The sequence below is a fragment of the Numenius arquata genome, chromosome 9, assembly GCF_964106895.1.
Source record: "Numenius arquata chromosome 9, bNumArq3.hap1.1, whole genome shotgun sequence".
In the NCBI taxonomy this organism is placed as follows: domain Eukaryota; kingdom Metazoa; phylum Chordata; class Aves; order Charadriiformes; family Scolopacidae; genus Numenius; species Numenius arquata.
The window spans coordinates 605,800-630,884 of NC_133584.1; the positions used below are offsets into that span (position 1 = coordinate 605,800).

At 41.5% G+C, this 25,085-nt stretch overlaps 1 protein-coding gene across 1 annotated transcript; it reads left to right on the forward strand.

The window, feature by feature from the left end:
• The first annotated feature begins 2,031 nt into the window (after positions 1-2,031).
• On the forward strand, positions 2,032-16,449 carry KNG1 (kininogen 1). The gene is made up of 10 exons (XM_074153828.1): positions 2,032-2,226; positions 5,280-5,390; positions 6,350-6,434; positions 8,769-8,941; positions 10,592-10,699; positions 11,296-11,377; positions 12,449-12,615; positions 13,515-13,622; positions 14,146-14,235; positions 15,736-16,449. The coding sequence occupies exons 1-10, from the start codon at positions 2,032-2,034 to the stop codon at positions 16,447-16,449; spliced, it is 1,833 nt and encodes a 610-aa protein (XP_074009929.1).
• The last annotated feature ends 8,636 nt before the right edge of the window (positions 16,450-25,085 follow it).

The window sequence follows — 25,085 nt, forward strand, 5'->3', positions numbered from 1 at the left end:
CCTCAGAAAAAGATGTTCCTGGTCTGAGAGTTGCAGGGCCAATGACAGTCGTATCATGAATGAAAACAGCACACGGAGAAAGGGGAAAGCATGCTATTTCCAGGGAGGAGAAGCACTGAAAATAACGTTTAAGACCAGTATTCCCCCCTGCCTCGTGATCCCAGCTGTCTCAGACTCCACTGTAACTGAAAGCCTCAAAATTCCGAGTCCCTCAGATAATGTGAATGGGTATAAATCTCCCCAGCAAACAATGCTCCTTTAGTTGTAACAAAACCAAAAATTCCCTAGTAGTGAAAACTAATAGTGAAAACTACCATCTAAAATCTTTCATTTTCTCATCACCCTTAATTATAATGTACTTCTCTGAGAAAATCTGACCTGGAGAAAATTTGATCACCTTCCATAAAACATGATCCATGGCACTACATTCATGCTTTGTAAAGATTCAAAGAAAATAAAAATATGTCAGCTTTTGTTTTTTCCTTGACACAGTTGCCAAAGTTTTGTCTTTTCTGTTACTACAGCTGTTTAGCTGCACAGTGAACATCACTGAGGCATTCTCTAGCAGAAATCAGTGTTTGGGTCACCACTGTTATCTAGAAAAGGTCTGACAACAGTTAGTGACTCATAGTGTAACCCTGCAGGGTGGCCTGCCAGGTACTCCCATTGCTACGGGCGCTGGTGGTGCCTTCAAGGACAGCCCTTCTCAAAGAGTCCATAACTGCTCTCAGGGGAGCAGAAAAGCAGATGCATGTGATAACTCTTTCATGTAAATGTTTTCTTCATCACTGAACCTTCCCCCTTGGAATCTGAGTTGGGAGAAGCAGGAAGGAAGAATACTCTTAATACTCTAGCCCCCATCAAGGTAAAGTCCATTTAGACAGACGTGGGACCCCAATGAGTTAGTTCAGAACAGTTATCTCATAAGCAAGAATGTGGGATTAATCTCAAAAAATTAGTAAATTGGTCCTCAAAGTAGCTTTTTAATGGCATAAAGTAAAATACAGTGTGAGGGCTACATTGGAGAAAGAGAAACAAAACAGGGACAGCATTTTGTGTCACTGAGTGAAGGTTGTCTAGTTTTTTAAAGTGCATTATCCTGTACGAACAACCCTATTTCTGGCATAGTTTATCCACAAAGTCGCTAAAGCACATGTTCTTTAACCAAAACTTGCAGCAAGACACACCTGGACCACTGGAGCTGAGGCGATCCCAAGGTGTGCACAGATTCACAGCAAAGCTACTTGGTGCTCGGCGCTGGAGACAAGCACCAGATGTCCCCGGCCAGCTCTAATTCTGGCTCTGCCAGATGCAGACGTTACTCAATCCCCTGTTCTGGGGCATTGCCCTCCCTCTCTGTAACGATCCCCAAGCGTTCTGAAGGCTGAGTAACCCACGGCCCAAAGGCAGGCTCCACGTGGCGGCAAAGCTGGGCACTTCCAACAGGAACGTGAAGGACAAGGTTTAGCAAGCGTTATTGAAAAGTTCTGTGCCGTTCAGCAATATCCATCTTTTTTCAAACACATTCTGACTTCTCAGAACTATTGCAGTCTGAACACTAAACAGATCTATAAAATTTACAGGGTTGTTCTCCAGAACCAGAACTTCATTGCCACTGTGACCTTCTGGGGTGTTTTATTTAAGCCTCCTAAAATTCATTCTCGGCAGCAGTTTAGATGTTAAGAAAAGAAGCCAGAAAGCCACAGACCTTCTGCTTTCTCTTTTGTTTAGGGCCGTCCTGCTCAGTCTCAGCCCATCCCCAGCTGCAGCCATTTAGCCTGTGATCTTGATGGCAGGTGGATAACCTTCGTGTCATCCTGGTGACCACACAAAGTTTATTTAGATAAACCCAGAAGTTTATTTGCAGTATAAACAGGGTACAGGGAGAACCAGCCAACCCCAACAACTTACCCTGTTTGCTCAGCTATTGCTCCTGAAAAACAGAAGCGGTGACTAAAGCCCCTTCAGGCATTCCTTTTCCATTTGGGTTCTGAAGAGCCTTCTAATTCAAGAGGCCGTTTTTGTCCAGTTATGAAACCTTTCATTGCAGTAGTGCTCTGCTGTAGTTTTCTCTCCAGTAGGGCCAACCCTCTTCCTTTTGAGTTTTCGGACTGTGATGACCCTGATGTCTTTAAGGCTGTCGATGCAGCACTGAAGAAATACAATGGAGAGAGAGCGACTGGTAATCAATTTGCTCTGTACATGGTGACGGAAGCCAAGAGAACTGTAAGTAGACTTTGCAAAAGAAAAGAAGTTGGAATTGTTTATGCACTTTGACTCGGATTCATCTCCATCTTGCTCATAAGAGAGCAAGCACGACAGCAAAGTGTCTTCCAAAAATGTCTTAAAAAACCGAAGAAATGGCTTGCACAGGAAGATAGTTGTTACCATGACAAGCAGGGATGTGTATTATGTTCTTATCAGGGGAACTGTGCTGGTGATTGCTTATTAATGCAGGGACTAAAGAATAGAAAATTCCTATCACTAATACAATTTGTTTTACTAGTCCACTCCGCTTTCTCCTGTCTCTGTTGGGAATTCTACCCCTTTCCATCAGCAGGAAGGTTTTCAGACCAATGGCAAAACCACACTTACTAAAAAACCCGAATATTACCTTGACTTAGGAAGAGCTGGTACCATGCATAAGAAAGAATGACCTGATAAAATTTGGCAATACTCTGAATAAGCTGTTTGTGACTATTATTTGATTGACACTAGTCCCGAGTCACAGATCTATCTAAAAGCACTAGGTGGTATTTTAGTCAAATAGGGTGACAGCTAAAATTACAGAAGAAAAAGAATGAAACATGATCCTTTGCCTGGAGTCCTTCTGTATAGCATTAATCTAACAAAAGAGTATTTACCTCTGAGAGGCATACAAAGATGGTATTACCATAATAATGACAAGCATTACTTTACTTGAAAACAACATTAGCATTTTTTTTTCTGCTGGATTGGATTTTCAGCTGTAAAACACAAGAAACCCAGTGTCAGAGAGAATATTTTGCACTCCAAAATCATGAGGCACTTTTACCAGATAGAAATTGACCTCAGAAAGGGGACATGAATTGCTAAATGCCTTACAATAAACTACCCACATCTCCTGGCTCCTACCCGCTGCTTTTCCTGGTTTCAAACTGGGGAGGTTTTAGCATGTAGTTACAAAGACTAAAATCTGGCAAACCCTTTATACAATTAATATTCAACAAATGAATAGTCCCACTCTCTTCACTGAACTACACGTCCTTAACAATGGCCAAGTGCAAACATCTTTATAGCAGGGCTGTACCACCACCTGCCTTTGGCTGATGTTCCCAAAGCACAGATACTAGTTTCAGTATTTTATCTTAAACAATGTTTTATTTTTAAAAACACATATTTATTGCAATTATTATTCATCTTTCCTTCTCTAGATATCCGTCTTTCCTTTTCTTAAAAGATCTGAGGTGGGAATCACTTATTACTTTGAATCATTGATCTGATTATGATGTTAAGTGAAAAACAGAGAAAAGGAACCTGCATTAGAGAGTTCCTCATATTCGTTATTCTTTTTCTAGAAAGAGTATAGATTTTACTCTTTGCTAGTCTCAGAATGTTGAATGCATTAATTAAATAGCTGGTTATTACATATTCATGTACATTCATTATTGATAAGGTAATAAAACATAAAAGCTGACTGGTGAAAGACTGAGCCTGCCCCAGTTAAAGGCACAGCTATTCATAATAATAATGAAATAAAGCAACAACAAATAACACACAGAAACAATGGCTTCTCTCACCTATTTTGTTTACTCACTGAGCTGATTTATTGCAGATTTAGAACACTGTCACAGAGAACAGGATCTGGCTCTTTTTAAGTCCACATCCCAGATAGTATGATCTGATGCAGCTCCATAAATGCCAATTTATACCTGCTGAGGATTAAGTCCATTATATTTTTAGAGACCCTTTCGTCCTCTTTTACAACCTGCAACTGTTATATCAGGTACCTCGACAGCTCTTCGCAGCAGCAGCAATACGCAACAGGAATTGAGAGAGCACAGAATATAATTCTGTGTCTACACCAGTGTAAATCCAGTATATTCCACCCACACCAGCTCAGCTTTGCTTTCTTGGTACCACAAAGGCAAGAATTATCATTGAATTCTCCCAGCAGTATCACTTGAGGATAACCAGTGTTAAAGCACGGCAACTGCCTGTGCTTGTACTTGAAAAGGCACATTGGCAGAGCGTTTTTAGTGGCTGTAAAAGATTAGTAACTTCTGGCTTTGTATCTCCTCTAAAGGATGAAACCTTGCGGTGTGTTAACATCACCTGTAGGCACAGGCTCACTCAGTTTACAGCAAGGAGAAAATGCCCCCTGCTGATTTACCAACAGCAGAGACGCTTCCTCAGGCCAGGCCAAATTCTGCTTAACACCTTGTATTTCATCTGAGGGGATTCCTGAGGCTCCCCTCATGAGCAGCTCAGCCCTTAATGCCTGTAGGAGACTGCAGGCACGGCCCCAGGCTGTCTCCAGAGCACATGCCCGGGAGCTAGGGCGGCTGGAATACCCCGCTCCCATAGAGCAGGGGCGGCTGCAATACCCAGCTCCCATAGAGCAGGGGCGGCTGCAATACCCAGCTCCCATAGAGCAGGGGCGGCTGGAATACCCGGCTCCCATAGAGCAGGGGCGGCTGGAATACCCCGCTCCCATAGAGCAGGGGCGGCTGCAATACCCGGCTCCCATAGAGCAGGGGCGGCTGGAATACCCCGCTCCCATAGAGCAGGGACAGTTGGGCACTGCCAGGCTGCCTGTGGGTTGTTGCTCATGGCTCTGGGCTGCCCACGGAGCTGGCAGAAGGAAAGCAGACAGATCTGGGAGCAGGCCAAGAGTGAGAGTGGGGGAGCCAGCCAGCCCAAGCGGGTAATTACACTAACTATCCAAGCAGCAACCCAAATGTGCTTATTTGCAGTACGTTTGGATAGGAGTGTAAAACCTAACCACTTCTTCCTGGTTTTAAATCCTTGGTACCACAAGTCACAATGAAGGTAGTTGAGCATACCCTATCTATTGGATCAATATATTGCAACTGTAGGTAAGGGCTCAGTAATATAATTAGAAAAGTTAATTATTGAACTACCAGGATTTGGGAGACCTTGCATGGAGACCAGCAGCTAATCTGAAACCATGCTGTAAAATATAATGTAACCCATGGAAGTATTTACCTTTTGAAGCTCTTGTCTTTTCACTGATTTATTACTATGCAAATGATGACATGCATATTGTTTTTATCCAGGTGGGTCCTGACGCACAATTCTACGTGAAATATCGAATACAAGAAACCACTTGTGCCATCGAGGAAAACAAACTCTGGCAAGACTGTGATTACAAAGTACCTGCAGAGGCTGTAAGTATCTGTCCTCTTGACAAGTTCTCTGTACAGAAACATCGGCATCATAACAGGACTGCAGTCACCTGGGGAAAAATACAGCAGAGAATGTAACTATTTTAGCTGTATTGCTTTTGAGAGCTTTTAGGACTAAAGTACGGTAGAGAAATGTTTACAACTCTAAAGCTAGCCATTATAATTGTGAGTTTAGCATTATAATCCTGAATACGTGCAGAAGGGAACATTTCAGCACTTCAATATGAAGGTTCACAATAAATTCAACATAAGATACACGCACTGTGAGAGCGTGAGGGCTGTAAAACTTCCTATTAATAATGTATAATGCCAACTTGCATCACCAAATTGACTTCAGATCTGCACCAGCAAAAGTACCAGCACGGAAGCCGGTGTGGGAGCAGACTGACCAGCGGGTTCCTAGCAGGGCCGAGCACGGGTGGCTCCTGCTGCTCGAGAGCCCCTGGGGGAGGAACGGTCGGGCACACGCAGGGTGCAGAGCACGGCACCTCTCCAGTGAAGTCACCGTGATCTCACACAGGGCAAAGAAAGGGGTGACGGTGATAATATCCGTTGGATCAATGTGAAATGCCGTGGTCATTGCTGCATATCTAGCAGAGAGGAGATTAGCTAAATACACAATTTATACAGACTTTATGAGGATGTGTTCATTTCTGCTATTCTGACTGTAAATTCTTTAGTTAATTTATAAGCATCAGTCACAATACAAAGCAATCTTTCAAATTACCTGCCCAGTTCACCCGGTACTCTCCTCACAATCAACAATACCCTTCCTTTTCCCGTAACAAAGCAACAAAGTAGACACGACTACAAATGTACACGTGAGCTTGTTCCCCAAACTGAATTGGCAACTGTCAGCGTTGTTCAATAGCCAGAGGAATATTTAGCACTGGATTTTTCTTCAGCAGATTTAAGACAAATGTTGTCCTATGTGTTTGCAGGGAACGGGAGAATGCACAGCTCGAGTTCACATGAATAGTGCTGATAAAACAAGTAATGTTTCCCAAGATTGCAAAATTTTTTCAGGTATGTAACTGTTTGGGGCAACATTCAACAGGTACGTTCACAAATAAGAATGGGAAAAACATAATATTGAGGTAATTTTAAAGGCAGGAGTTCCTTATCATCCCATTCAGACATTTATAAATAATCTTCCATAAGCAATTACACGTTAAAGATAGACTTTCACTTCCCTGTGGCAGACACAGAGGGTCAGTCAGTGGAGCACTGGCAGTGTCTGTCTGGGGCAACGAGAACCCGCACACGAGTGTGCCGTGAGTCTCCTCAGACACCGGAATCACACCGACTTAAAATGAATTTGCTTAAGACCAAAAGCATATCCATAACTTAGAGACTAGATACAACTTGTCACACTTTAATTTTCTGTCCTTACTTATTCAAGTATAAAAACATGCCAGAGATTATTAGTAAAAAACTTTACGTGACAAAAACGTACCTTAATTTTCTCCCAACTGAAAATGACTAAATTATTTCTGTTAACATTTACCCAAACAAATATTTACCCCCAACCAAAAAAAAGAACAAAGAGAAATTATTTACAAAATACTATTACGACTACTATGTTCACATAGTCATTTCCTTCACTAGAAACAGATCACATCATTTCAAAGCTTTGCAGCTGAGATCTCTCTGTGCCTGTGTCTGGTGCTCGTGCAAGACAACAAGCAAGTTTTCAAATATCCATCTAACTGGTAGCAGGGAGCCAAGAGCATATCAACCACGGAAATAATTACCATGGTTTCTGAGATGTTCTGTACCTTATCTTTGTTTTTCGTTCCTAGTTAGCTCGTTTAAAGCCTAAATAGCTATAGCTACAGCAGTGTCCCTCTGGAACTGCAGGACACTCAGAAGCGCTGTGCCGCACAAAGGCCGCCTGCCTTAGCGCCATTGGCAGGGCAATGGGGACCTCTAGTTGCCGGTGTGAGTGAGGTGTGTGACTGCCGCCGAGAGCCCAGGGGAGACGCTGTGTGAATCTCTGCTTAGAAAGCTTAAAAAATATATACATAAATTAAATGAATCACGTATCCAGCATAAGAAGCTCATCTTCTGTTACCACGTTATAGTAACTCTGAAAAAAGAATCCACATTTGTTGAGCACTTACGAAAATGCTGAGACGGAGTCGGTTCGGAAGCGGGCGTGCTCTTGTTTCATTATCTCCCATGTCATTACTCCCTGAGAACACGGTCACGTTTTTCTGCAACATCCGTGATTCCGTGATCTATATATTTGTCATTACTGAGACAAAATAAGTGATACTAGAAATAGGAAGGGCCAGACTTTGTCCAGGTGCCCCCTGGAGAGCTAAGACTAAACAGTATTGCTTACACTGAGAGATTCCAAACGTACCGGGGGGCCGAAATCCAGCCCAAAGGATTCAAAGAGTGGAAGAGCAGCCCCTGACGGTGAGGGATTTCCCCACCCACGGCGTTGGGTACCCTGCTGTTCTGCCTTCTTAGTGGGACTGGGGGATCACGGTGACCCTGGACTGGTTTCCTGGCTGGTGCAAACTGGCATAACTCCATTAAAGCCAGTTTATGCCAGCCGAGGATCAGGCACACAGATTTTACTTCAATTCCACAGAGACCATATATTGTCCCACTTTCATTCTGAAGCTCACTGAATCATGAAATTAATTTATGTACTGAACTATAAAATTAATGTATGAAAATCCAATCCATGATTACTAGAAAGGAAAGAGAGTTAATAGGATTAGTAGCAGGAAACAGAAGTTTGAGCATCCCCGTCAAGCTTGTCCATCCCCAGCCAATGCAGTTGGGGAAGGCTGAAGGTAACCCCAAGTGGTGACTGGCAGCCAAAGGGACTGGCAGGGGGTCCAACCCCCCCAGCAGAACAGTGCAGCCACCGTCCCCAGGGAGCTCAGGGGAGCCAAGACACTCCTCTCAGTCCCATCCTGAACGTGGGGAGGACAGTGTGGGCTGCACACAGCTTTGAGAACTGTGACAAACATCTCCTTAGTTGTAGCCTCCACTGGCTCTTCCCTGCAGGGATGACCCTTCCCCAGTGACGGCAAAACCACAGCCAAGGTTTTTCAGAGATGCGGTGACTCCTGAACCCGCCCCTCTGGGTGAAGTTTGCTGCTGAAACCATGCCTGGACCCAAACGGCATGGGTGGCCCCTGCCACCGCAAACAAAACATCTTTCTAAACACAATGAATGCCTTTGCAGGTCCTGAAACTGAAATTTTGCTGATCGCTCCAATTAGAAACAGGAAAGGTTTTTGCCCATTGAACCTTTTCCCTCAGTCCCAGACAGGAAAGACTAGAACCTGAGGCTGTTTTACACAAAGGCCTATGTTTTTTGGTTTGTCTCTTTTCCAGCTACCCCAAGGATAACAGTGACTGAGGCCACCTGTACTGGATGCTTCCATCCCATATCGAGTGACAATTTGCAAGTGTCAGAAATCCTGAAACAAGTCATCCAGAAGTTTAACAAGCACAGTGCTGAGACTGCCCTTTTTAAGCTTGTGGAAATAAAAGAAGCCCAAATACAGGTTTGTGTATGGTTTTTCTCTGATTTTTACCACACCCCCCCCTCAAACTAGGTACCTTGGTTGTTTGTTGTACACATTTCTGATTTTAAGGTGGCCTATGCATATAGAGTGTAGAACCTGTAAATAATTCTCTTCATTTGTAAGGACTCATCAGCAGTTACCTACTGGATTTTCAGAGCTGCCAACTTTACAAACCAATAGCAAACATTTTTTCTTTATCTGCGGTCGCATCTAACCAGCGTTTAGCCCCTGTTTATTGGCGTTCAGTGCTGACACAGGCATGGTGTGCCACCTCGAGGGGCTCGGCTGTGCCACCAGGCTCTCCCCGGAGCTCCAGCAGAGCAGATCCCTGCCAGGCTCTGTGCCAGCCTGCCCAGACGCCTCCTGCTCCGCAGCAGCAGGCAGCTATGGGGCTGCAGTGCTATAGGACACATACGGCAGCTGCTGCTGTGTGCTGTAGGAGGGGTAAATCCCAGGAAAAATGGGTGAGAAAACCCAAAAAGCCAGCATGTCACTTGCTGAAGGGTTTCTGCACACAGGAATATCTGCTTTGTGAGAAACGACTGCTCGGGTCACAGAAATTGTGTCAGCTGGCATTCCATGCGGCAATTATTGCCCTGGGAAAGGCTCTCCTATGGACTGGCACAATGTTGCTGGGAAGCAGAGTTTCTCCTTTAGTTGTTAGCTAATACATAACCTGACACCAAACACGGGCCCTTTTCTTTGAATGCGTATGTATTTACTCTGCCAAAAAGCCTCTTCTGGTCTCTTGTCGATTGGACTCACGATTGAATGCAGACTGTCCTCTTTATTTACTGATGGCAAGGACCCTCTCAGCCAGCAGACACAACACTTAAGGCACATGACAAAATGTCACAGACAGACTGCAATCCAGCGCTGGAAAGAGAGCCATCCTGTCACTTCTGGCCAACAGAGAAGTGGAGGTCAGAGCCCTCCGCTTTAACCAAGCTGGGATGGGAAGTTCCTGCATTTGGTTCTTATTTCCCCTTTTTAATCCAACACTACCTGACCCAACACTGGCACAGAAAGATTTCACGGGTGAGAAGCTGTAGCCACAGTGGGGAAAACCGAACTGCTTCCTGGAGAGAAAATGCAAAAAAGGGTCACAGATCGGAGCAGCCAGAGGGCAGGGGAAGGTAGAGCCAGGGCAGACGGAGTTACCGGGGGATGATAAATGCAGGACAGGCAATAACAAACGATGCCAGCATACACAGGTACATTACTCAGAGACTGGTTTACTATGCCCCACGCTCAGGGAGACAGGACGTGCCAAGCTGTGTCAGCACAGCCATCTATCTCCACCAGCTCCTGCCACGGGGAATAACACCTAACCCATACCTGCGAGGAGAGGGCAAGAAACCAGCATTATGGGGCTGCAGCCCTGCCAGGAGACACGGGATCCAAATGCAAAGGGCACTTCTAATATATGCATGACTTAATTTACTTCTTGTATCACAAGATTTTTTATTTGCTGTCCATGAATACCCTATGGCTCAATGACTGCAAAGTAATTTGATGGATGGGAAGCACTAGAAGAGTAGTTTTGCTTTCTTTGCTAATCACGTTTAATAGTTTAATTTCCGAGTTTGTATTGCTTTACATAATGTAACTCCTAAATATCTGTTCCAGGTGGTAGCTGGATGGAATTACAAAATCAAATATGAAATTGAGGAGACTAATTGCTCCAAAGACCAATTTCAAGATTTAACTCCAGAGTGCAAACCCACTTCCAGAGGTGTAAGTAATCTTCAAAATCTGTTTATCAAAAAAATATCATATTTACAAATAATCATTGAGATCTGACTCAAGAAAATATTTGTAGTCTTGCTTCACTTTGTGAATGAAGTTTAAATCCAGGCTTATAGAAAACTGTCTGTTTATGCAATTGGAACATCCTCGTCCTCTCCTGATCAGTGACTAAGCCGGTCACTGAAACGTTTACAGATTATTCTACAGAATCTAAACAGTCCCACCCAGATAATAAATCCCTTGAGAAGTTCCTATCCAGATATTCAGGGAGTTACTCAGATACAACCCAAAAAGTGGTAAGTAAAATTAGCACTATTTTTACTTAAGCTTAAAGACATATTTTGGAAGAAAAGTAGCTGAATTAGGACTTAACCTCTCCCATGGGAGTGGTTTCATACCTTTATTCAGCTCTGCACTATTCATTTTGAAATGGGAAGACCAGAATTGCACCCTGGAAGGAAGGAAGCAAGCAAGGAATTATTAGTAGTAAGCTTGACTGATTCCGTTAGCAGGAAGGTATTTAGGATGTGAGCTTGTTCATTATTTCTAAATAATAAGAAGTTGTTTTGCATTTTGTACTCCAGCGTGTAGGTAAATGTGATGCCAAAGCATACGAAAATCCTTACAGGCAGATTGTAGATACTGCACACCAGTGCAAGCTCCCAGGTATGTCACAGGCGCTAAAAAAAGGTGCTGCAATTTTCAATGTTCTTTTACAATTGTAAAAAAAGACAAAATAAAAATGCAAGAGATGAAAACACACAATACCAAGAGAATATAATTCTTCTGAGACCAAAAAAGCACTGCCCGGTAATGAAATATTGCCACAGACTTTATTACTTCCCATAAGTATTTCATATGCAGCTGGAAGTTCCATGTTATCATTTGTATCCTGTTTCTATGACATGGAGCTGGTACCGAGTCTCACTTGGAGAGTAACACATACAAACTCAAAGAGTATAACAAAAATTTATATCTTTTCCACCACAATGACAAGCGAGTTAATATCCCATTGTTTAAATAAGTAACTTCTAACTTTCCAAAGAGCTCCAGTGTATTCTTTTCAAGGGCAAAGGAACTGAGGACTTCAAGCTCTTGTCCAAAATTGGCAATTCACTATTGACACTCTCATTGTTCAGTTCGTATTGCATGGCTATACTTACATTTGCTAGGGGATTTGTTAGAGGATGGGGTTTGTTCCCCAGTAAATAAATTACTTAGAATTTAATAGTTCATTACAGTCAAACTCCCAAATCATTTTCTTGCTGTTACATTTTCCTCCAGCCATCTATTTGGACACAGATTATCCCAGCTCCAGAGCGGGGAGTACAGCACTACTCCATGTAGGAAGTGCCACATTCTCACCCATCCAGGCTTGTTTTTTCTTCAAGAAATGATAATGATATTCTTCACCACCCTCATTCATTGCCAATAACACGTGCCTCTGGTTTCACCTGACTCAGGTCCTTCCATCCATGCAGGCGTTCCCTCTCTTTATTTGCCAGTACCCGCAATCGGTACACACAGTTCTCGTTTCTGGGAGAAAACTATGGTGAAGGGTCCAATGCGATGCTAGGTGCGATGGAGGGCTTTTACACAACCAAGATATCATAACACTGATCGTACTAAACTCAAAGCGTTCCAGAAGGCAGGGCTTTATAACTGATTGTTTTCCCCAGTCTCTATCTACGTTGAATCTTTTCCTACTTAGATCTGAAAACTGTTGCTTTCTTCCAGTTGAAGAGACGGTAATTCCTGCCACTCACACTGGTTGTCCAAAGAGCATCCCAAAAGACAGTCCAGAACTGAAGGACCTGCTGAAAGCTTCTATGGAGAAGTATAATTCGGAGAGCAACGATGACTTCTACTATAAAGGTGGAGAAATAAAAACGGCGACAGTTCAGGTTGGGCTATACCACAGAGAGGAGGCAGTGTTACTGCTCTCAGTTGAATGTTAGCTAAAGTTTGCATTTAGAGTTGAAATAATGTTTTTCTCTAAGTGCTGATACATGTGGTAACTGAAATATCCAGGCAATTTTTCTTGCAAAATGTTATCCATCTTGGCTTGCATCCAGAAGTGATTTAAAAATCTCCCATCTCTTGAGTTTTGTATTTTTCTTAAAACAACAGCTCACGTTATCTTACCAGTAGTATCTGTGTTTTCTCTTCCTTTAAATCTCTTTTCTTCTTTCAAACGTTTTTCTTCTTTCTCCCTTTTCATATTATGATTGATATTAGCATACACACATTTTTAAAATAGACAGAATTTCATGTTTTGCCTGCTGTCTCTGAAGCAAGATATATTATCTTAAACTCTGTAAAAACTACTAAGAGACCTCGTACCAGGCACGTTCTTGAACCCAGGCGGTTTCTCCCTTTAATGCATTTGGCAAATATGTTCATTTTCAACTGAGTCAGTTCATCACACACTTCATTTTACTCACATTCCGTTTTTCTTACCTCATATTTGGCTCTCTACAGCGGTGTCTCTAATGATTTCATTTGTTATTAATGAAATTACTACAAGTATCCAATAAAACAAAGCCAAAACTGTGGGCCTGATATTATTCTGACCTCTTTCCTTCAGTTCCAATGCTGGAATTTTTGAGAATGGAGTAAATAAGTTGATTAGAAGCAGATAGGTTTGCTGCCAAGTATTTCAATATTGTTCTTCACATACGTTGTCCCGATGGGTAGGACTTGTAGCACATAAGTAGTATAAGCTTTTAGAAAACCTTCTTTTCTGTGAACCCTTTTCAATAAAATGCCTTTACCACAGAAAACCTTCTTGCTGACTTTTCAGGTGGTTGCGGGACAAAACTACCATTTAACATTCACAGTCCAGAAGACAAACTGCTCAAAGAAAGAGTTTGAAAAATTTACTGAAGACTGTGAAGCCACATCAGACAGTGTAAGTAACGATGATGTTGCCAACTGGAATGTTCCTAATGGACAAGTTCATTTGCACCCAAAATTGTGAACACTTCAGTAAAATCACATCCTGAGTTCTGTTACTTGTGCAGCAGGCACTGAATAGGAAAAAAAAGTCTCTTTCTATCTCAATTTCCCAAGTTTTAGTAGGAGAAATATCATCAACAAACAATACTTGTTAGAACTATCATGAAGATTAAATAGTTTGTGCTCCAAAAGTGCTGGAGATGAAAAATCCAATTTTTCAAGATCCAATCTCCAATCCAAAGTCGAATTAGAGTGTTCACATGGCACTCTATAACCTCAAACACCTAAGCAGTGATGTGTCCCAATACAGAAGCCTCTATTTCTAAGATGGATTTCATAGATATTAGTGTAAAGTTTCAAGTATATTTGTATTTCAGAGTATTATTTAAAAAATCATAATTTTTTCATGCACAACACTCCTCCTTTGTGTCTGATATTCTGTTGCCTTAATGTGTCAATTTTTGTTTTGTCAACAGGTACCACTGCCCTGTGAAGCACAAATTCACGTGATCCCATGGGACAATAAAATCCTTCCGCAGGTGAACTGCTCTAAAGGACGGTCAATGGTATGATTCCTCTTCATTACCCAGCTTCATAAGCAGAGCACGGAACCCGGGCAGTCATTAAATTCTTTATCCATTCCAAATTATCCCACATTTTGTACCAAAGCCAAAGGAACACATAGTTATTTTAACCACCTCAGCAATGCCACACTCCTCCCTCTCACCTCAGCAACCTTTCGCCACAAGGTGAGCCAGTGGACAGCAGTGATTACAGAAATACGAAGGCAACAGGCCAGAGAGACCATCCTGCCTGTTGGCTACTCCTCTGTGTTATCAGTTGAGCTCTGAAGTATTGACCCACATCGGCTTATTTGAATTACTATTCCTACTAGGTTTAAAAATTGAGACAAAAATATATTTGGCAATACAATAATTATACCCCACAGCATTCAAAAGCATCTGCGAATCTCTTCATGTTTAGCAGAGCAGCAGATCTCCTGCCATGAGCTGTCAACCTCTGCAGGAAGATCTTTCCGTTTCCCTCCTGCCCAGCTCCACTATTAACTAGCCCTGAACATGGGCAAGCCTGAACATTTCAGAATGCAATATAAAACTTTATCATCAGTACTCTTTTAGTTCTGATAATTTCAGGTATTTTAATAAATGCAGGGACTCCCAAGCTCCCCAATGAAGAAGAGAAGATACACTGAATAAAGTGAAATTGATTAACCTGCATTCATAATCCATAACTTCACTGGGCTCAGTACCTTCACAGCTACCTATTCATTCATTATGTATCAACTAATAAATGTCTCTCCTCTTTGTTTTCACTAAAATATTGTATTTATATCAACTTTCAAAGTTAGCCACAACCCAAACAACTCTGATTTGCAGGGAGACAGTGATCAGCCAGCAATGAAACCCACGTTGGAGAGTGGCAGTACACCAGGCATTCAGCCTTTGTCCTCTAGCTGAACAGGGATGGGGAAATGGAGATTACTCAATAATAGCGGAATGTTTTCGATTATCAGCTTGAACCTGTATGTGTTATTTCTAAGCAGTTTTATGAAATGCATATGTCAAATCTAGAAACAAAAAACTGAATAATTACATTTCATATAACAAAATGATGCAGATCTTTTGTATATTCCGGTATTGAGACTACTGAGACTACCCAGAGATGTGTTAGCCTTTAGCATAATGGGTTTTATACATCAGAGTGTTATACTCTAACAAGCGCAGAGACATTTAGTCAACTATACTGTTCATAAATTAAAAGCAGTACACAATTTCATTCCCATGTTAAACTGGCAGAATTTCAGTGATATATAATTTTTTCCTTTAACATATAACTGCTAAAATACTCTGGAGTTATTTGGGAGGATGTTTACGTTTCCATGCTTTTCACAGATAGAAAAGACTATTTAGTTTACTTCAAAAATCTGGTAATATTTTCGCTAAATGACTCATGTACTGCAATGAGCCAACTTCTGAATTTCCCAAACCTAAAGCTATTGTTCTCGTTCATGTAACACATATGATTATTATTGCAATGTTTTTTAGGAACTACTTATGAGAAGGCCTCCTGGATTCACACCTTTCCGAAGCGCTGCTGTACTGGATCAGCCAACTGGAATTTCATGCTCTGATAAAAATGAAGAAGAAAAGGAAAGACCTGGTGAAGAAACGAGAAAAGATGGTGGACAGGAACCAGAAGGTGAAGGTGAACCCAAGCATAAAGACAGGCATAAACATGGGCATAAACACAGGCATGGAAATAAAAAGGATCACGAGTCTGACAAAAGGCATAGGCATCAAATTGATTGTGGGCACGGAAGGGGCCATAGGTGTGGGCATCAAAAACACAGTAGGAATGGTAAACACAAACATCCAGACCTCAAATCTTCTGAGGAGTCTGATGAAAGGGGTTTTAATCAAAGCAAAACCCTCCCATCGTCCAGTGCTGAAACAGCATCAGAGCTAGTTAATCCAGGGGTTGCGAGAGAGGAAACCAGTTCGCCTGCAGAACCACTAATTCCTCCTGATACTTCTTTATTTAATGGGTTGCCAGATCGCGCAGGATCTCCTCTCCCCAGATGTCCTGGAAAACCATGGAAACAGATTATAGACCTTCCAGCTTCTTCTAACTTTCCCAGAGAATTCACAAATGAGGATCTCTTGCCTTCTGCAGTAGAAAATACCGATCCAGCAACAGAAAACTCAACACCTCCTCAAAGCGGAGAGAAAGACCTTGATCTCTCAGATGCTTTACTATAACTCAAACGTTGCAGCATCCTTTTCAGAAATTATACATAGAAAAATAAGAAAAATACTGCCTTTTGAAATGAATAAAATATGAGGAGGGAAAGGCTCCTATTCTGTTACTAAGTTACTCAAGCAGGTCAGCAGCACTTCTGCAGACCTAAGACCAAACAGCAATACTCTGTATTTGCATATATTTGCAAAGATGTAAATCAGGCAATGGCACCAGGGATTCAGAACCAGTCTAGTAAAGGGACCAGGCAAGTCAATAGCCTTCTGCTGCAGAAGTTAAAGTTGTATCTCATCTGCCTCAAGTTGCTATAAGCACAAAGTGAATCCCTGCATCAAATCCCCCTGTTTAGAACAACGGCACAAAGAATTTCACAGATCACATGAAGAATCCCAACCAAATATGGGCAAGAAAAACAGCAAGCCAATATAGAACAAGGGTACCTTTCTTAGATATCTGAAATACTATTTCTCTAATTTACTGGAGTGAATCTTTTAAAATAAAGGAACCTGTTTTACCTGACAATTTCTTTAAATAAATTAATATTACTAGCAGGCTGTTCTGTTGAATGAGATAACAGGGAGAGCTGAGACAATCCTAAATAAAGCAGCTTTATTATTCCCTATGCACATTATGTTAACTACACAGTAGAGGCACTGCGATTGACAGATTTCCATGTAGCAGAGGTGCACAAATATTACAGATCAGATAACAAAATTGCAAACACTTGGGTTACATAAAATTTGTCTGCCTTCTTCCATTATTAGATTGTGTGCAGTTTAGAGACTGGACTAAATTTTCTGTTCTGAACATTTACCAAAGGTTGAGTTTTGGTGGGGTACATTAGCTAAAAATTTAATATTTCTGGTAAATTAAAATATGTTTTCCCTCTGTATGGATCCAATAACTCATTCAGCTGAAAAAACACCCAGCGATAAATAAATACTTTCATGCCAGATGAGTTCACCAGTTTGAACCACTACTCGGTCCCATAAAAAGTTATTGAAAGCTAAGGCGCTACAAATAGTAACACTTCACCAATTTTGTTGCAAAAGACCACATTGTTTGAAAGCCCAGCGTAAGTCTCCTCCAACACAGCTCCAGAGACAGAAAGGGTATTCTCTGAAATCGTTCATCCCAACTGCTGGGGCTGCTGCGGCACCAAGACTATATACTCAGCAGCTGGCATGTGTCCTTCTACCACCATCACCCCACCATCGGGTGAGGAAGAACTAGAGCGATGAAGGCTAAGTAGAGAACATGCAACAGAGGGAACCACAGGATCAAGAGGTCTTGGCATGAAAGGTCCGGGAGGATCTTGAAAGACAAGATAGCTGCGAGGAAAGGTCAGAAGACACAGAAGTGGAAAAGACAGAAGCAGGGTGGAATGTTATGGATGAGGTGAAAAGAGCAAAAGAAAACAGCAATTTAGTGGCCAAAATGGAAACAGAGTGGATGGGATGGAGAAGTGACACAGTGGAGGTAGCACGGTCAAGGACCAAAAAGGGACAGGAACTGGAGAGCGGGGGACAAGAGCAAAAATAAAAAGCAAAAGACCTGCCTGAGCAGGAGGGTCTCTGCAATCATGAGAGGACAGTCTCCTACACATCACAGGCCTGAACTTGTACTTCCTGAATGAATTCTATGATTCTAACCATCCCCTGCCACTGTGGGGACACTTCCCTCTCCACAGCCTGGCTCCTACGCACGTCAGCAGCCTCCTGTGTTCAGTGACTTCCTCAGCTCACATGGTAGATGACCACACTCACACTGTGGTCAAAAGAACTCAGCCCTGATGATAATAGGCATATGATAGATAGATAGATAGATAGATAGATAGATAGATAGATAGATAATTATCTGTCATGGCTGGTGATACATAATCAGAAGCACTGTACTTACTTTCTTTCTGAAAACAGTTACCAATCTGTAAGAAGTTATACAACTCAGCTGGAGCCCCACCTAAAGGAAAGATATAAAAATAATAAATCCTGGACCTCTCGCTAATCAAATCCTGCATTTTTTTCTTTCATTCCTTTTCTTGCAGGATAAAATGCAAAGTCTATCTTTTCTTTTTAGCACATGACAAGCACTAAACTTACAAAGCTAGGCAAAGGGAAGCCTTGAGAGTCATCTTTAGCTGTTTGCTTTTCTTTTTTCTGAATATTTGGCTGTAATTGGGAATTCTTTGTGTATACTGTATTATTAAAAGCAGCAAAAGCTCAAAGCAGTTTTTCTTTAAATTACTGTAGCAATTTAAGTAATTCGTGCAAAATTACAATAGAAGAAATAAAGATGGGAAAAACAAAGTTTCTTCGTCTCTCTGATCTCCCTCATCTGAATGAAGACGGTCCCACCCCAGAGCACATGTACAGGACCACAAGTAGTGAGCCACAGACCGAATGGTCAGAGCAGGGTAAGAAAAGACAAGGCTCCTGGATTCTTGACTGCCTTGAATTTACCATGTGCTACAGTGATGATGTGAAGTTTCATTAATGTTTAATACCAAGATGAAAATTTAAACTTCTTGTTTTTATAATGTAAAGAATAATTACTTTAAAAGAAAAAAAAAATAATTCTGGAATAAGAAAAAAAGCTAAGAGTTCCAGTCTAAAATTTTGAAACAGAATGTTCTGATATTTTTAGAATGGAACATGTCAATTTCTCATTGACATGTTCCTACAGAAAGTTTTAATTATAACAAAACAGCACGTTCTGATGGAAAAATATGCTGTCAGAAAACTACTGACCAGGCCTGTCTCAGCCCTGCTGCTGAAGAGCTGCTGGAATCCCACTGGGCACTCTGCAGAGCCAGTGCTCTCCTCCTTGGCCACCAGGTGGCAGATACTTTGCCACAAGGTTTTGATGATCTCCAACTTAGTGATTTGTGATTGCCGGGAGAGGTTTAGTAGGCCTAACATTCGGCATTTCTTCTGGGTTAGTAGCACTGTAGAAAACACCACCACATCCGTGCAATCTCTTTTAAATACTAAGCTCTATCAATAGAGCATAAAGTTTGCCAGTTACTTACTATGAGCAAGATGTATAAATAATGCTCGAAGTGTAATTTCACAAACATAAAAAATAACAGCTAGTCCTGCAGTGGAAAAATTGCGTTCTTATTGATACAGATAATCAGAACTAGGAGTTTGGGGTATGCAAATATGTCTGAATTAAGCCTCTGTTCATGATACTGCTGAGATCCAGAGCCACCTGATGGCCACTCTGCAGACGTCTGGATTTAATGTACTCTCTCTTCTTCCCTCTGGGACAATGAGTCAAAACATGTGTTTTAACTGATATATGAAAAATTCTTCAGCTTTACTATGGATAGCCTGTTGGATTTTTGCTGTCATTCAGAAATGACCTTTTAATCACACTCAGCAATACCAATCATCCCCTAATGCTACGTTCACATAGTGCAGCTGGCCACCGGAGAGATGTGCAGGCACCTGACAACAGGAAATGGGGAGAATTAATGATGAACACTGGCATTTGATAAGATGTAAGAAATGGGAAAGAAATAGTGATGAACACTGGCATTTGAGAACCCTCTTCTTTCATTGTTTTCTCAGGTCTCTCAGCCAGCAAGATAATTGCTCCCAATTTAGGCATATGAGCTCTGAAGATAAAATGGGTCTAAGCAGCTACAGAATTAGAAATGACAACACTGCTTGGCCACTGTCGAGTAGACAGAGCTGTACCAAATCCAGGATACAAATTCCTCAAAGGTTCTAAAAAAAAAAAAAAAAACCACCATAAACGGGGATTGATATTTTCAGTTCTGTGACCAGCTACTCACACAGCTCCCAATTCTGCTGTGTTTACAAGATTACACTAATAGAATTCAGCTGCCACAGTTTTGATTAAGCTGTAAGTGAAGTTCATTTGGTAAAATGTAATTAATAACACCATGTTTCCACTGTATTCTCAAAGAAGAGGAAGGCTTCTTTAGGGACGACTGAGTGAAGGTTTTCCTAATTGGGTAAGGCATCTTGCTACAATGAATACTGGTATTACTGCTGCTCCTGAGCTGGGTTCAACCTGCTGCTCGGTGAGAACCCAAACATAAGCCCCAAGGGAGTAACTCTTAGCAGTGTGGAGTATCAGGGATTATAAACATGATAGTGATCTTTTTCTCTCCTGCCATAAACACTGACAGTGCTCATCTGGGAGTTGAAGATCAGGCATTAAACTACTGGTATCACACAGCAAACTACTTGCTGTTTCAGTTCAAAGTGAGTCACAGAGAATCAGAATTCCCCACAGAATCCAGAGTCATGCCAAAGCAGTACATTAGTTTTAAAACTGAAGAGCCTGAACCCAAAATATCTTTTGTGAGAAGTTACTGCACAAATTCAGTGGATGACTCTGTCTGCCACTGGATGTACAGGAGCCCTAACAAGTGTCTTCACTCAAAAAGAAAAAATAATTGTGTGAGCAAAAAACAAGGGAGTGAACAAACAAAACTGACTAAGGCAGGGCATGAATGAGGATGTACCTTTTAACCAGGGAGGGCAGATTTCTAACAGAAACTTACATTACTATAAAAAACTCAGTTGGGGTAGACAAAAACAGAGGATTATTGATTTTAAGGGGGGAACATAATGTTCATCAACAGAACAGGGGGACCTATAGCATGTTTAAAGAAAGGCTTTGACCTATATGCCCCAAACACTATAGTTTGGTACCTTGAAAAATACACCAGACACATGTAAAGAAATTTAAACAATAAAGGAACATTGTTTTAATTCTTATTCTAACCCTTAAGCATGTCAGCAGAAGTTATTTCCTTGCCATTCAATCCAAAAGAAAAAAGATTAATGCCATAAAATATCAAAGAGAAGTAAATCTATTATAGCTGAATTCATTCATATGGGCCTGCTGTTCTACTATCTACATATTAACTAAAAGAGTAGTAATGCTCACAAAATTAGTAAAAATCAAGGGATATAACAGGACACACCTCAACTTCCCAGGAACCAATCAAGTATTGGCAATATGCTTTGAAAAACAAAACAAAACAAACAAAACAAAACAAACAAAACAAAACAAACAAAACAAAACAAACAAAACAAAACAAACAAAACAAACCAACCCAACCCATTCCAGAAGGTATCTAGAATTCAGACTGGTCATTTAAGCAGTCTTGTGACTGCTAAACTAAAATCTCTTGTTTGAGCACAGAGGCCTGATTTCCCACGGTGCTGAGAAGCCTGTGCTCCCATTAACTTTATGCAGCGTTGCAGGTACTCAGCATTTCCAAACATCTGGCCGCAGAGCACTCAGCCAAAGCCTGTAGTGTAAAAAACTGACACCACTTGGAAGAGGCTGAGATGGACACTGAGCAGTGCAGCACTTCCTTGCAAGCAGAAAAAGGTAATTACGGGCAGCATGAACCCTCAAAATAGCTGTTACATTTTGAGATATTTTGGGAATTGGTGCAGGTCCTGGCGTTAACCGCAGCAGCCCTAGTGACTTGGTAGCTTATTTCCTGGCCCAAATACAGAGATTAGAGTGTTTGGGGCAATGCTTTGCCACAGTTCCATATTCTTTTGACCACCCACCACAATATAAATCAGATGGAAGAAGCAGGAAAAACGAGCATAAACTACCAGATTGCCTCTTTCGTCAGAGTTCCATACAAATGTATGGACAGGTCAGTAGATTTACAAGCAACTCCTCTGCTTCACTTAGCTTCAGAATAAGTTACTTTTCTACCACAAGACAACCAAGACGCCTCTGAAAGTTTCACTAAAGTTGCTGGATTTGTTGGTGGTAGCTGACAGCCCAGCACAGGGATAGTGTTGATGGGAAGGTTCTAAAGCATCTGCGCTCCACACACTGGCCGCAGTCCATCAGCCAAGACATTTTGGATTAGCACTATTCTACCTCTTCTCTTTTGTACTGTAAATATGTATCAACCCCCACCACTTGGAACCAATGAACATACAGACTATTTGCAAACTTCTGAGAATAACCTGTCAATTAGCAACACTGTGCTTCTGGCTGCCTGGTTTTGTCAATGAAGAATGACCTACAATTAATCTAAGACTGCAACACCAACCTTCCACTAAATATTTACCTAAGGCAACGAAATTTTAGTCTGCATAGGGACCATCCATTTCTTCTTGAACAGTTACTCTGCACAGAGGTGTTTATTATGCCGAGTCATACTTGTTTGAATAATCACCTCAGACCTCTGGAAAACCCAAATTGGTTTGATCCAGAAGTCGAGTGAACTCTTCTGAATCACAGCGCTTAATGCTCTGCGGAACTCAGTGCTAACACAATTATCCACTCCAGCAAGATACTAATAATTGTTCAGAGCAGAAGATGACTAAACGCTTTGCTGACACAACCACTTCTATTGCCAGGTGTTGCCTCAATCATGGATCAAGGCTTGATCTTCATGTGCTTGCTCAAGGGACCCATGCAGATCTTAACAGGATGTCACCAACCACTGACTGCATTGGGGCCTCTAGGAAATAAAAAGAGTGGTTCTAAAGACTGCAGAAAAACTGCCTGCAGCTATTGAGTCTGACAATATGAGTCAGAATCACAAAATGAGTCTGACTAGTAAAAATACACTTTCACATCCAACTCCTTATGACATACCTTTGAAATGGCAATTGATGTATTCACGATCAATATATCCCACCCAGTGCCATTCATTCCAGGGAAATGGAAGATATGAGTTAAGTGCTGTGATCTCAAAGAATAACAATTGCACAGTGAGAGACTGTAATGCTAAAAAAAAAAAATCTGAATCCTTAATATGCTTTTATTTTTGTACCCCCTGAATTGCTGATTCCCAATCAAGCTAACAGGCTGCTGTAGGAGAAATTCACTCTGACCCATTCTTCAATCAGACTCCAGGAGAAACAGTCAGACACCATCTGATAAATGGTGGTAAGTACAAAAGAAGAAATTGGGAAGAAGGGTTTTTCTATCCCAGCACACTCAATAGTACAGCAGCCAGAGGGTTAAGCAATATCAACACACTATTATCAGCATAGCTAAGACTGTTTTCACAGCCTCTAAAGGCTGTTTCGTTCTCTTCAAGGCCCCACTATGCAAACACGGCAGTTGTGCTGGGTTCACTGTCATCTCCAAAAGAGCCAGAAGACTGCCAGAAGGAGCAGGGGAAGGACAGTAAAACCTGCAATATAGAACATGCGAGAGAGATGCAGAAACAGCAGCAGCAGCTTTCAGATAGGTGTTTTGCAGATAATTCTGCAATGATCATGAAGTGTCTTAGTCTACAAAGTTCACTCCATTAAAGAGATTCCACAGAAAGAATGTCTGATGGCAGTTCTGTAGTCTGTATTCTCGAGTACCTAATATTTACTTTTCAGTTATTTATTATACGTTTTCACTCAAAAGACATCTACTTAGATAAAAGATGAAAGATCATTAATAAAAGGTTGATAACAGATCAATTTATCCTAACAATCTTACCACAAAAGCCATAATTTCACTTGTATCGTGGAAGGTTTCACAGCACTGTGCAGCTGAATGTAACAACTGACACATTTTAATACAGACAGACAGAATTAATCAGCTCAACATTATGCTGAATTTTTTGGCACCTCTTTTTCTTCTTGCTTATCTACCTACTGAGTTCTTTCACAGCTGTCTTTACCCAGGGGAACAATATTAATGCCAAAGCAGTATCAAAAAGCAGCTCTCTCGAAGCAGCAGTGAGTATTTTCTAAATGGTAAAGGCACTCCTCTTCTCCCTCCTTTCTTTGCAGTGTTTCCTCCCAAAAGCAGGGGAGCGTGTTTGCTTGCTCATCACTCTTGCTACCCTAAACAACTGAGAGAGCTTTGTTCTTCTGCACCAGCAGTTCTGCTCAGGAACACTGAAACTGAATTTCCTTTTTTAGACACCAAGGACACGGACTTTCTTCCTCCTCACCCTCCCTCTGCCTCCCCTCCCCCTGGCAGGCTGTGCTATGCCCTCATCTTACCTCCAGCAGCAGCAGAAATCCATGCGGAGCCTCTTCCTCCTTGGCAGCTCTATGGCAACAGCAGCGCCAAGGCACCCACTCCTCTACAGCTCTCCCTTTTCCTTCTGCAGAAAGATGCACAGTCGGTTTGCCCAGTGGATTAGCAAAGACAACTCCGATGCGCTGTGAATTAACAAACACAATGCCAACGTGATTTCAGCAAAAAACCTGCTCCCAGGGGTGCAAAGTTGTGTAATATACTGCAAAATTATCTTTATGATACTCATCTATCTTGGCCAGAAATGTGGAAAAAAACCCTTCTGAGCTCAAGATACACAAAATATCACATCCAATGAAGTCCTGAAACTCTAAGTGTCTTGTCATTGTTTGACTGAGTCTGTATTTGTTATTAATACATAAATGAAACCAGCAGTTTGTTTGTTAAATTCCTGCTGAAATAAAAGGGATAATGTCATACAAGATCCTGTAGTCTTATAACCTATATAGTCTTTTATACCTAACCTATAGTCTTTTATACCTATAATATAGTTATATTTTTATACCTAACCTATAGTCTTTTATACCTAAATGTGTATATCAGAATATACTTAGAAATGGCAACACAAGCTACAGAGCAAGCAAAGCAAAAATACCAGTAACTGGGTGGTCACTGAATACTATAGTATCAG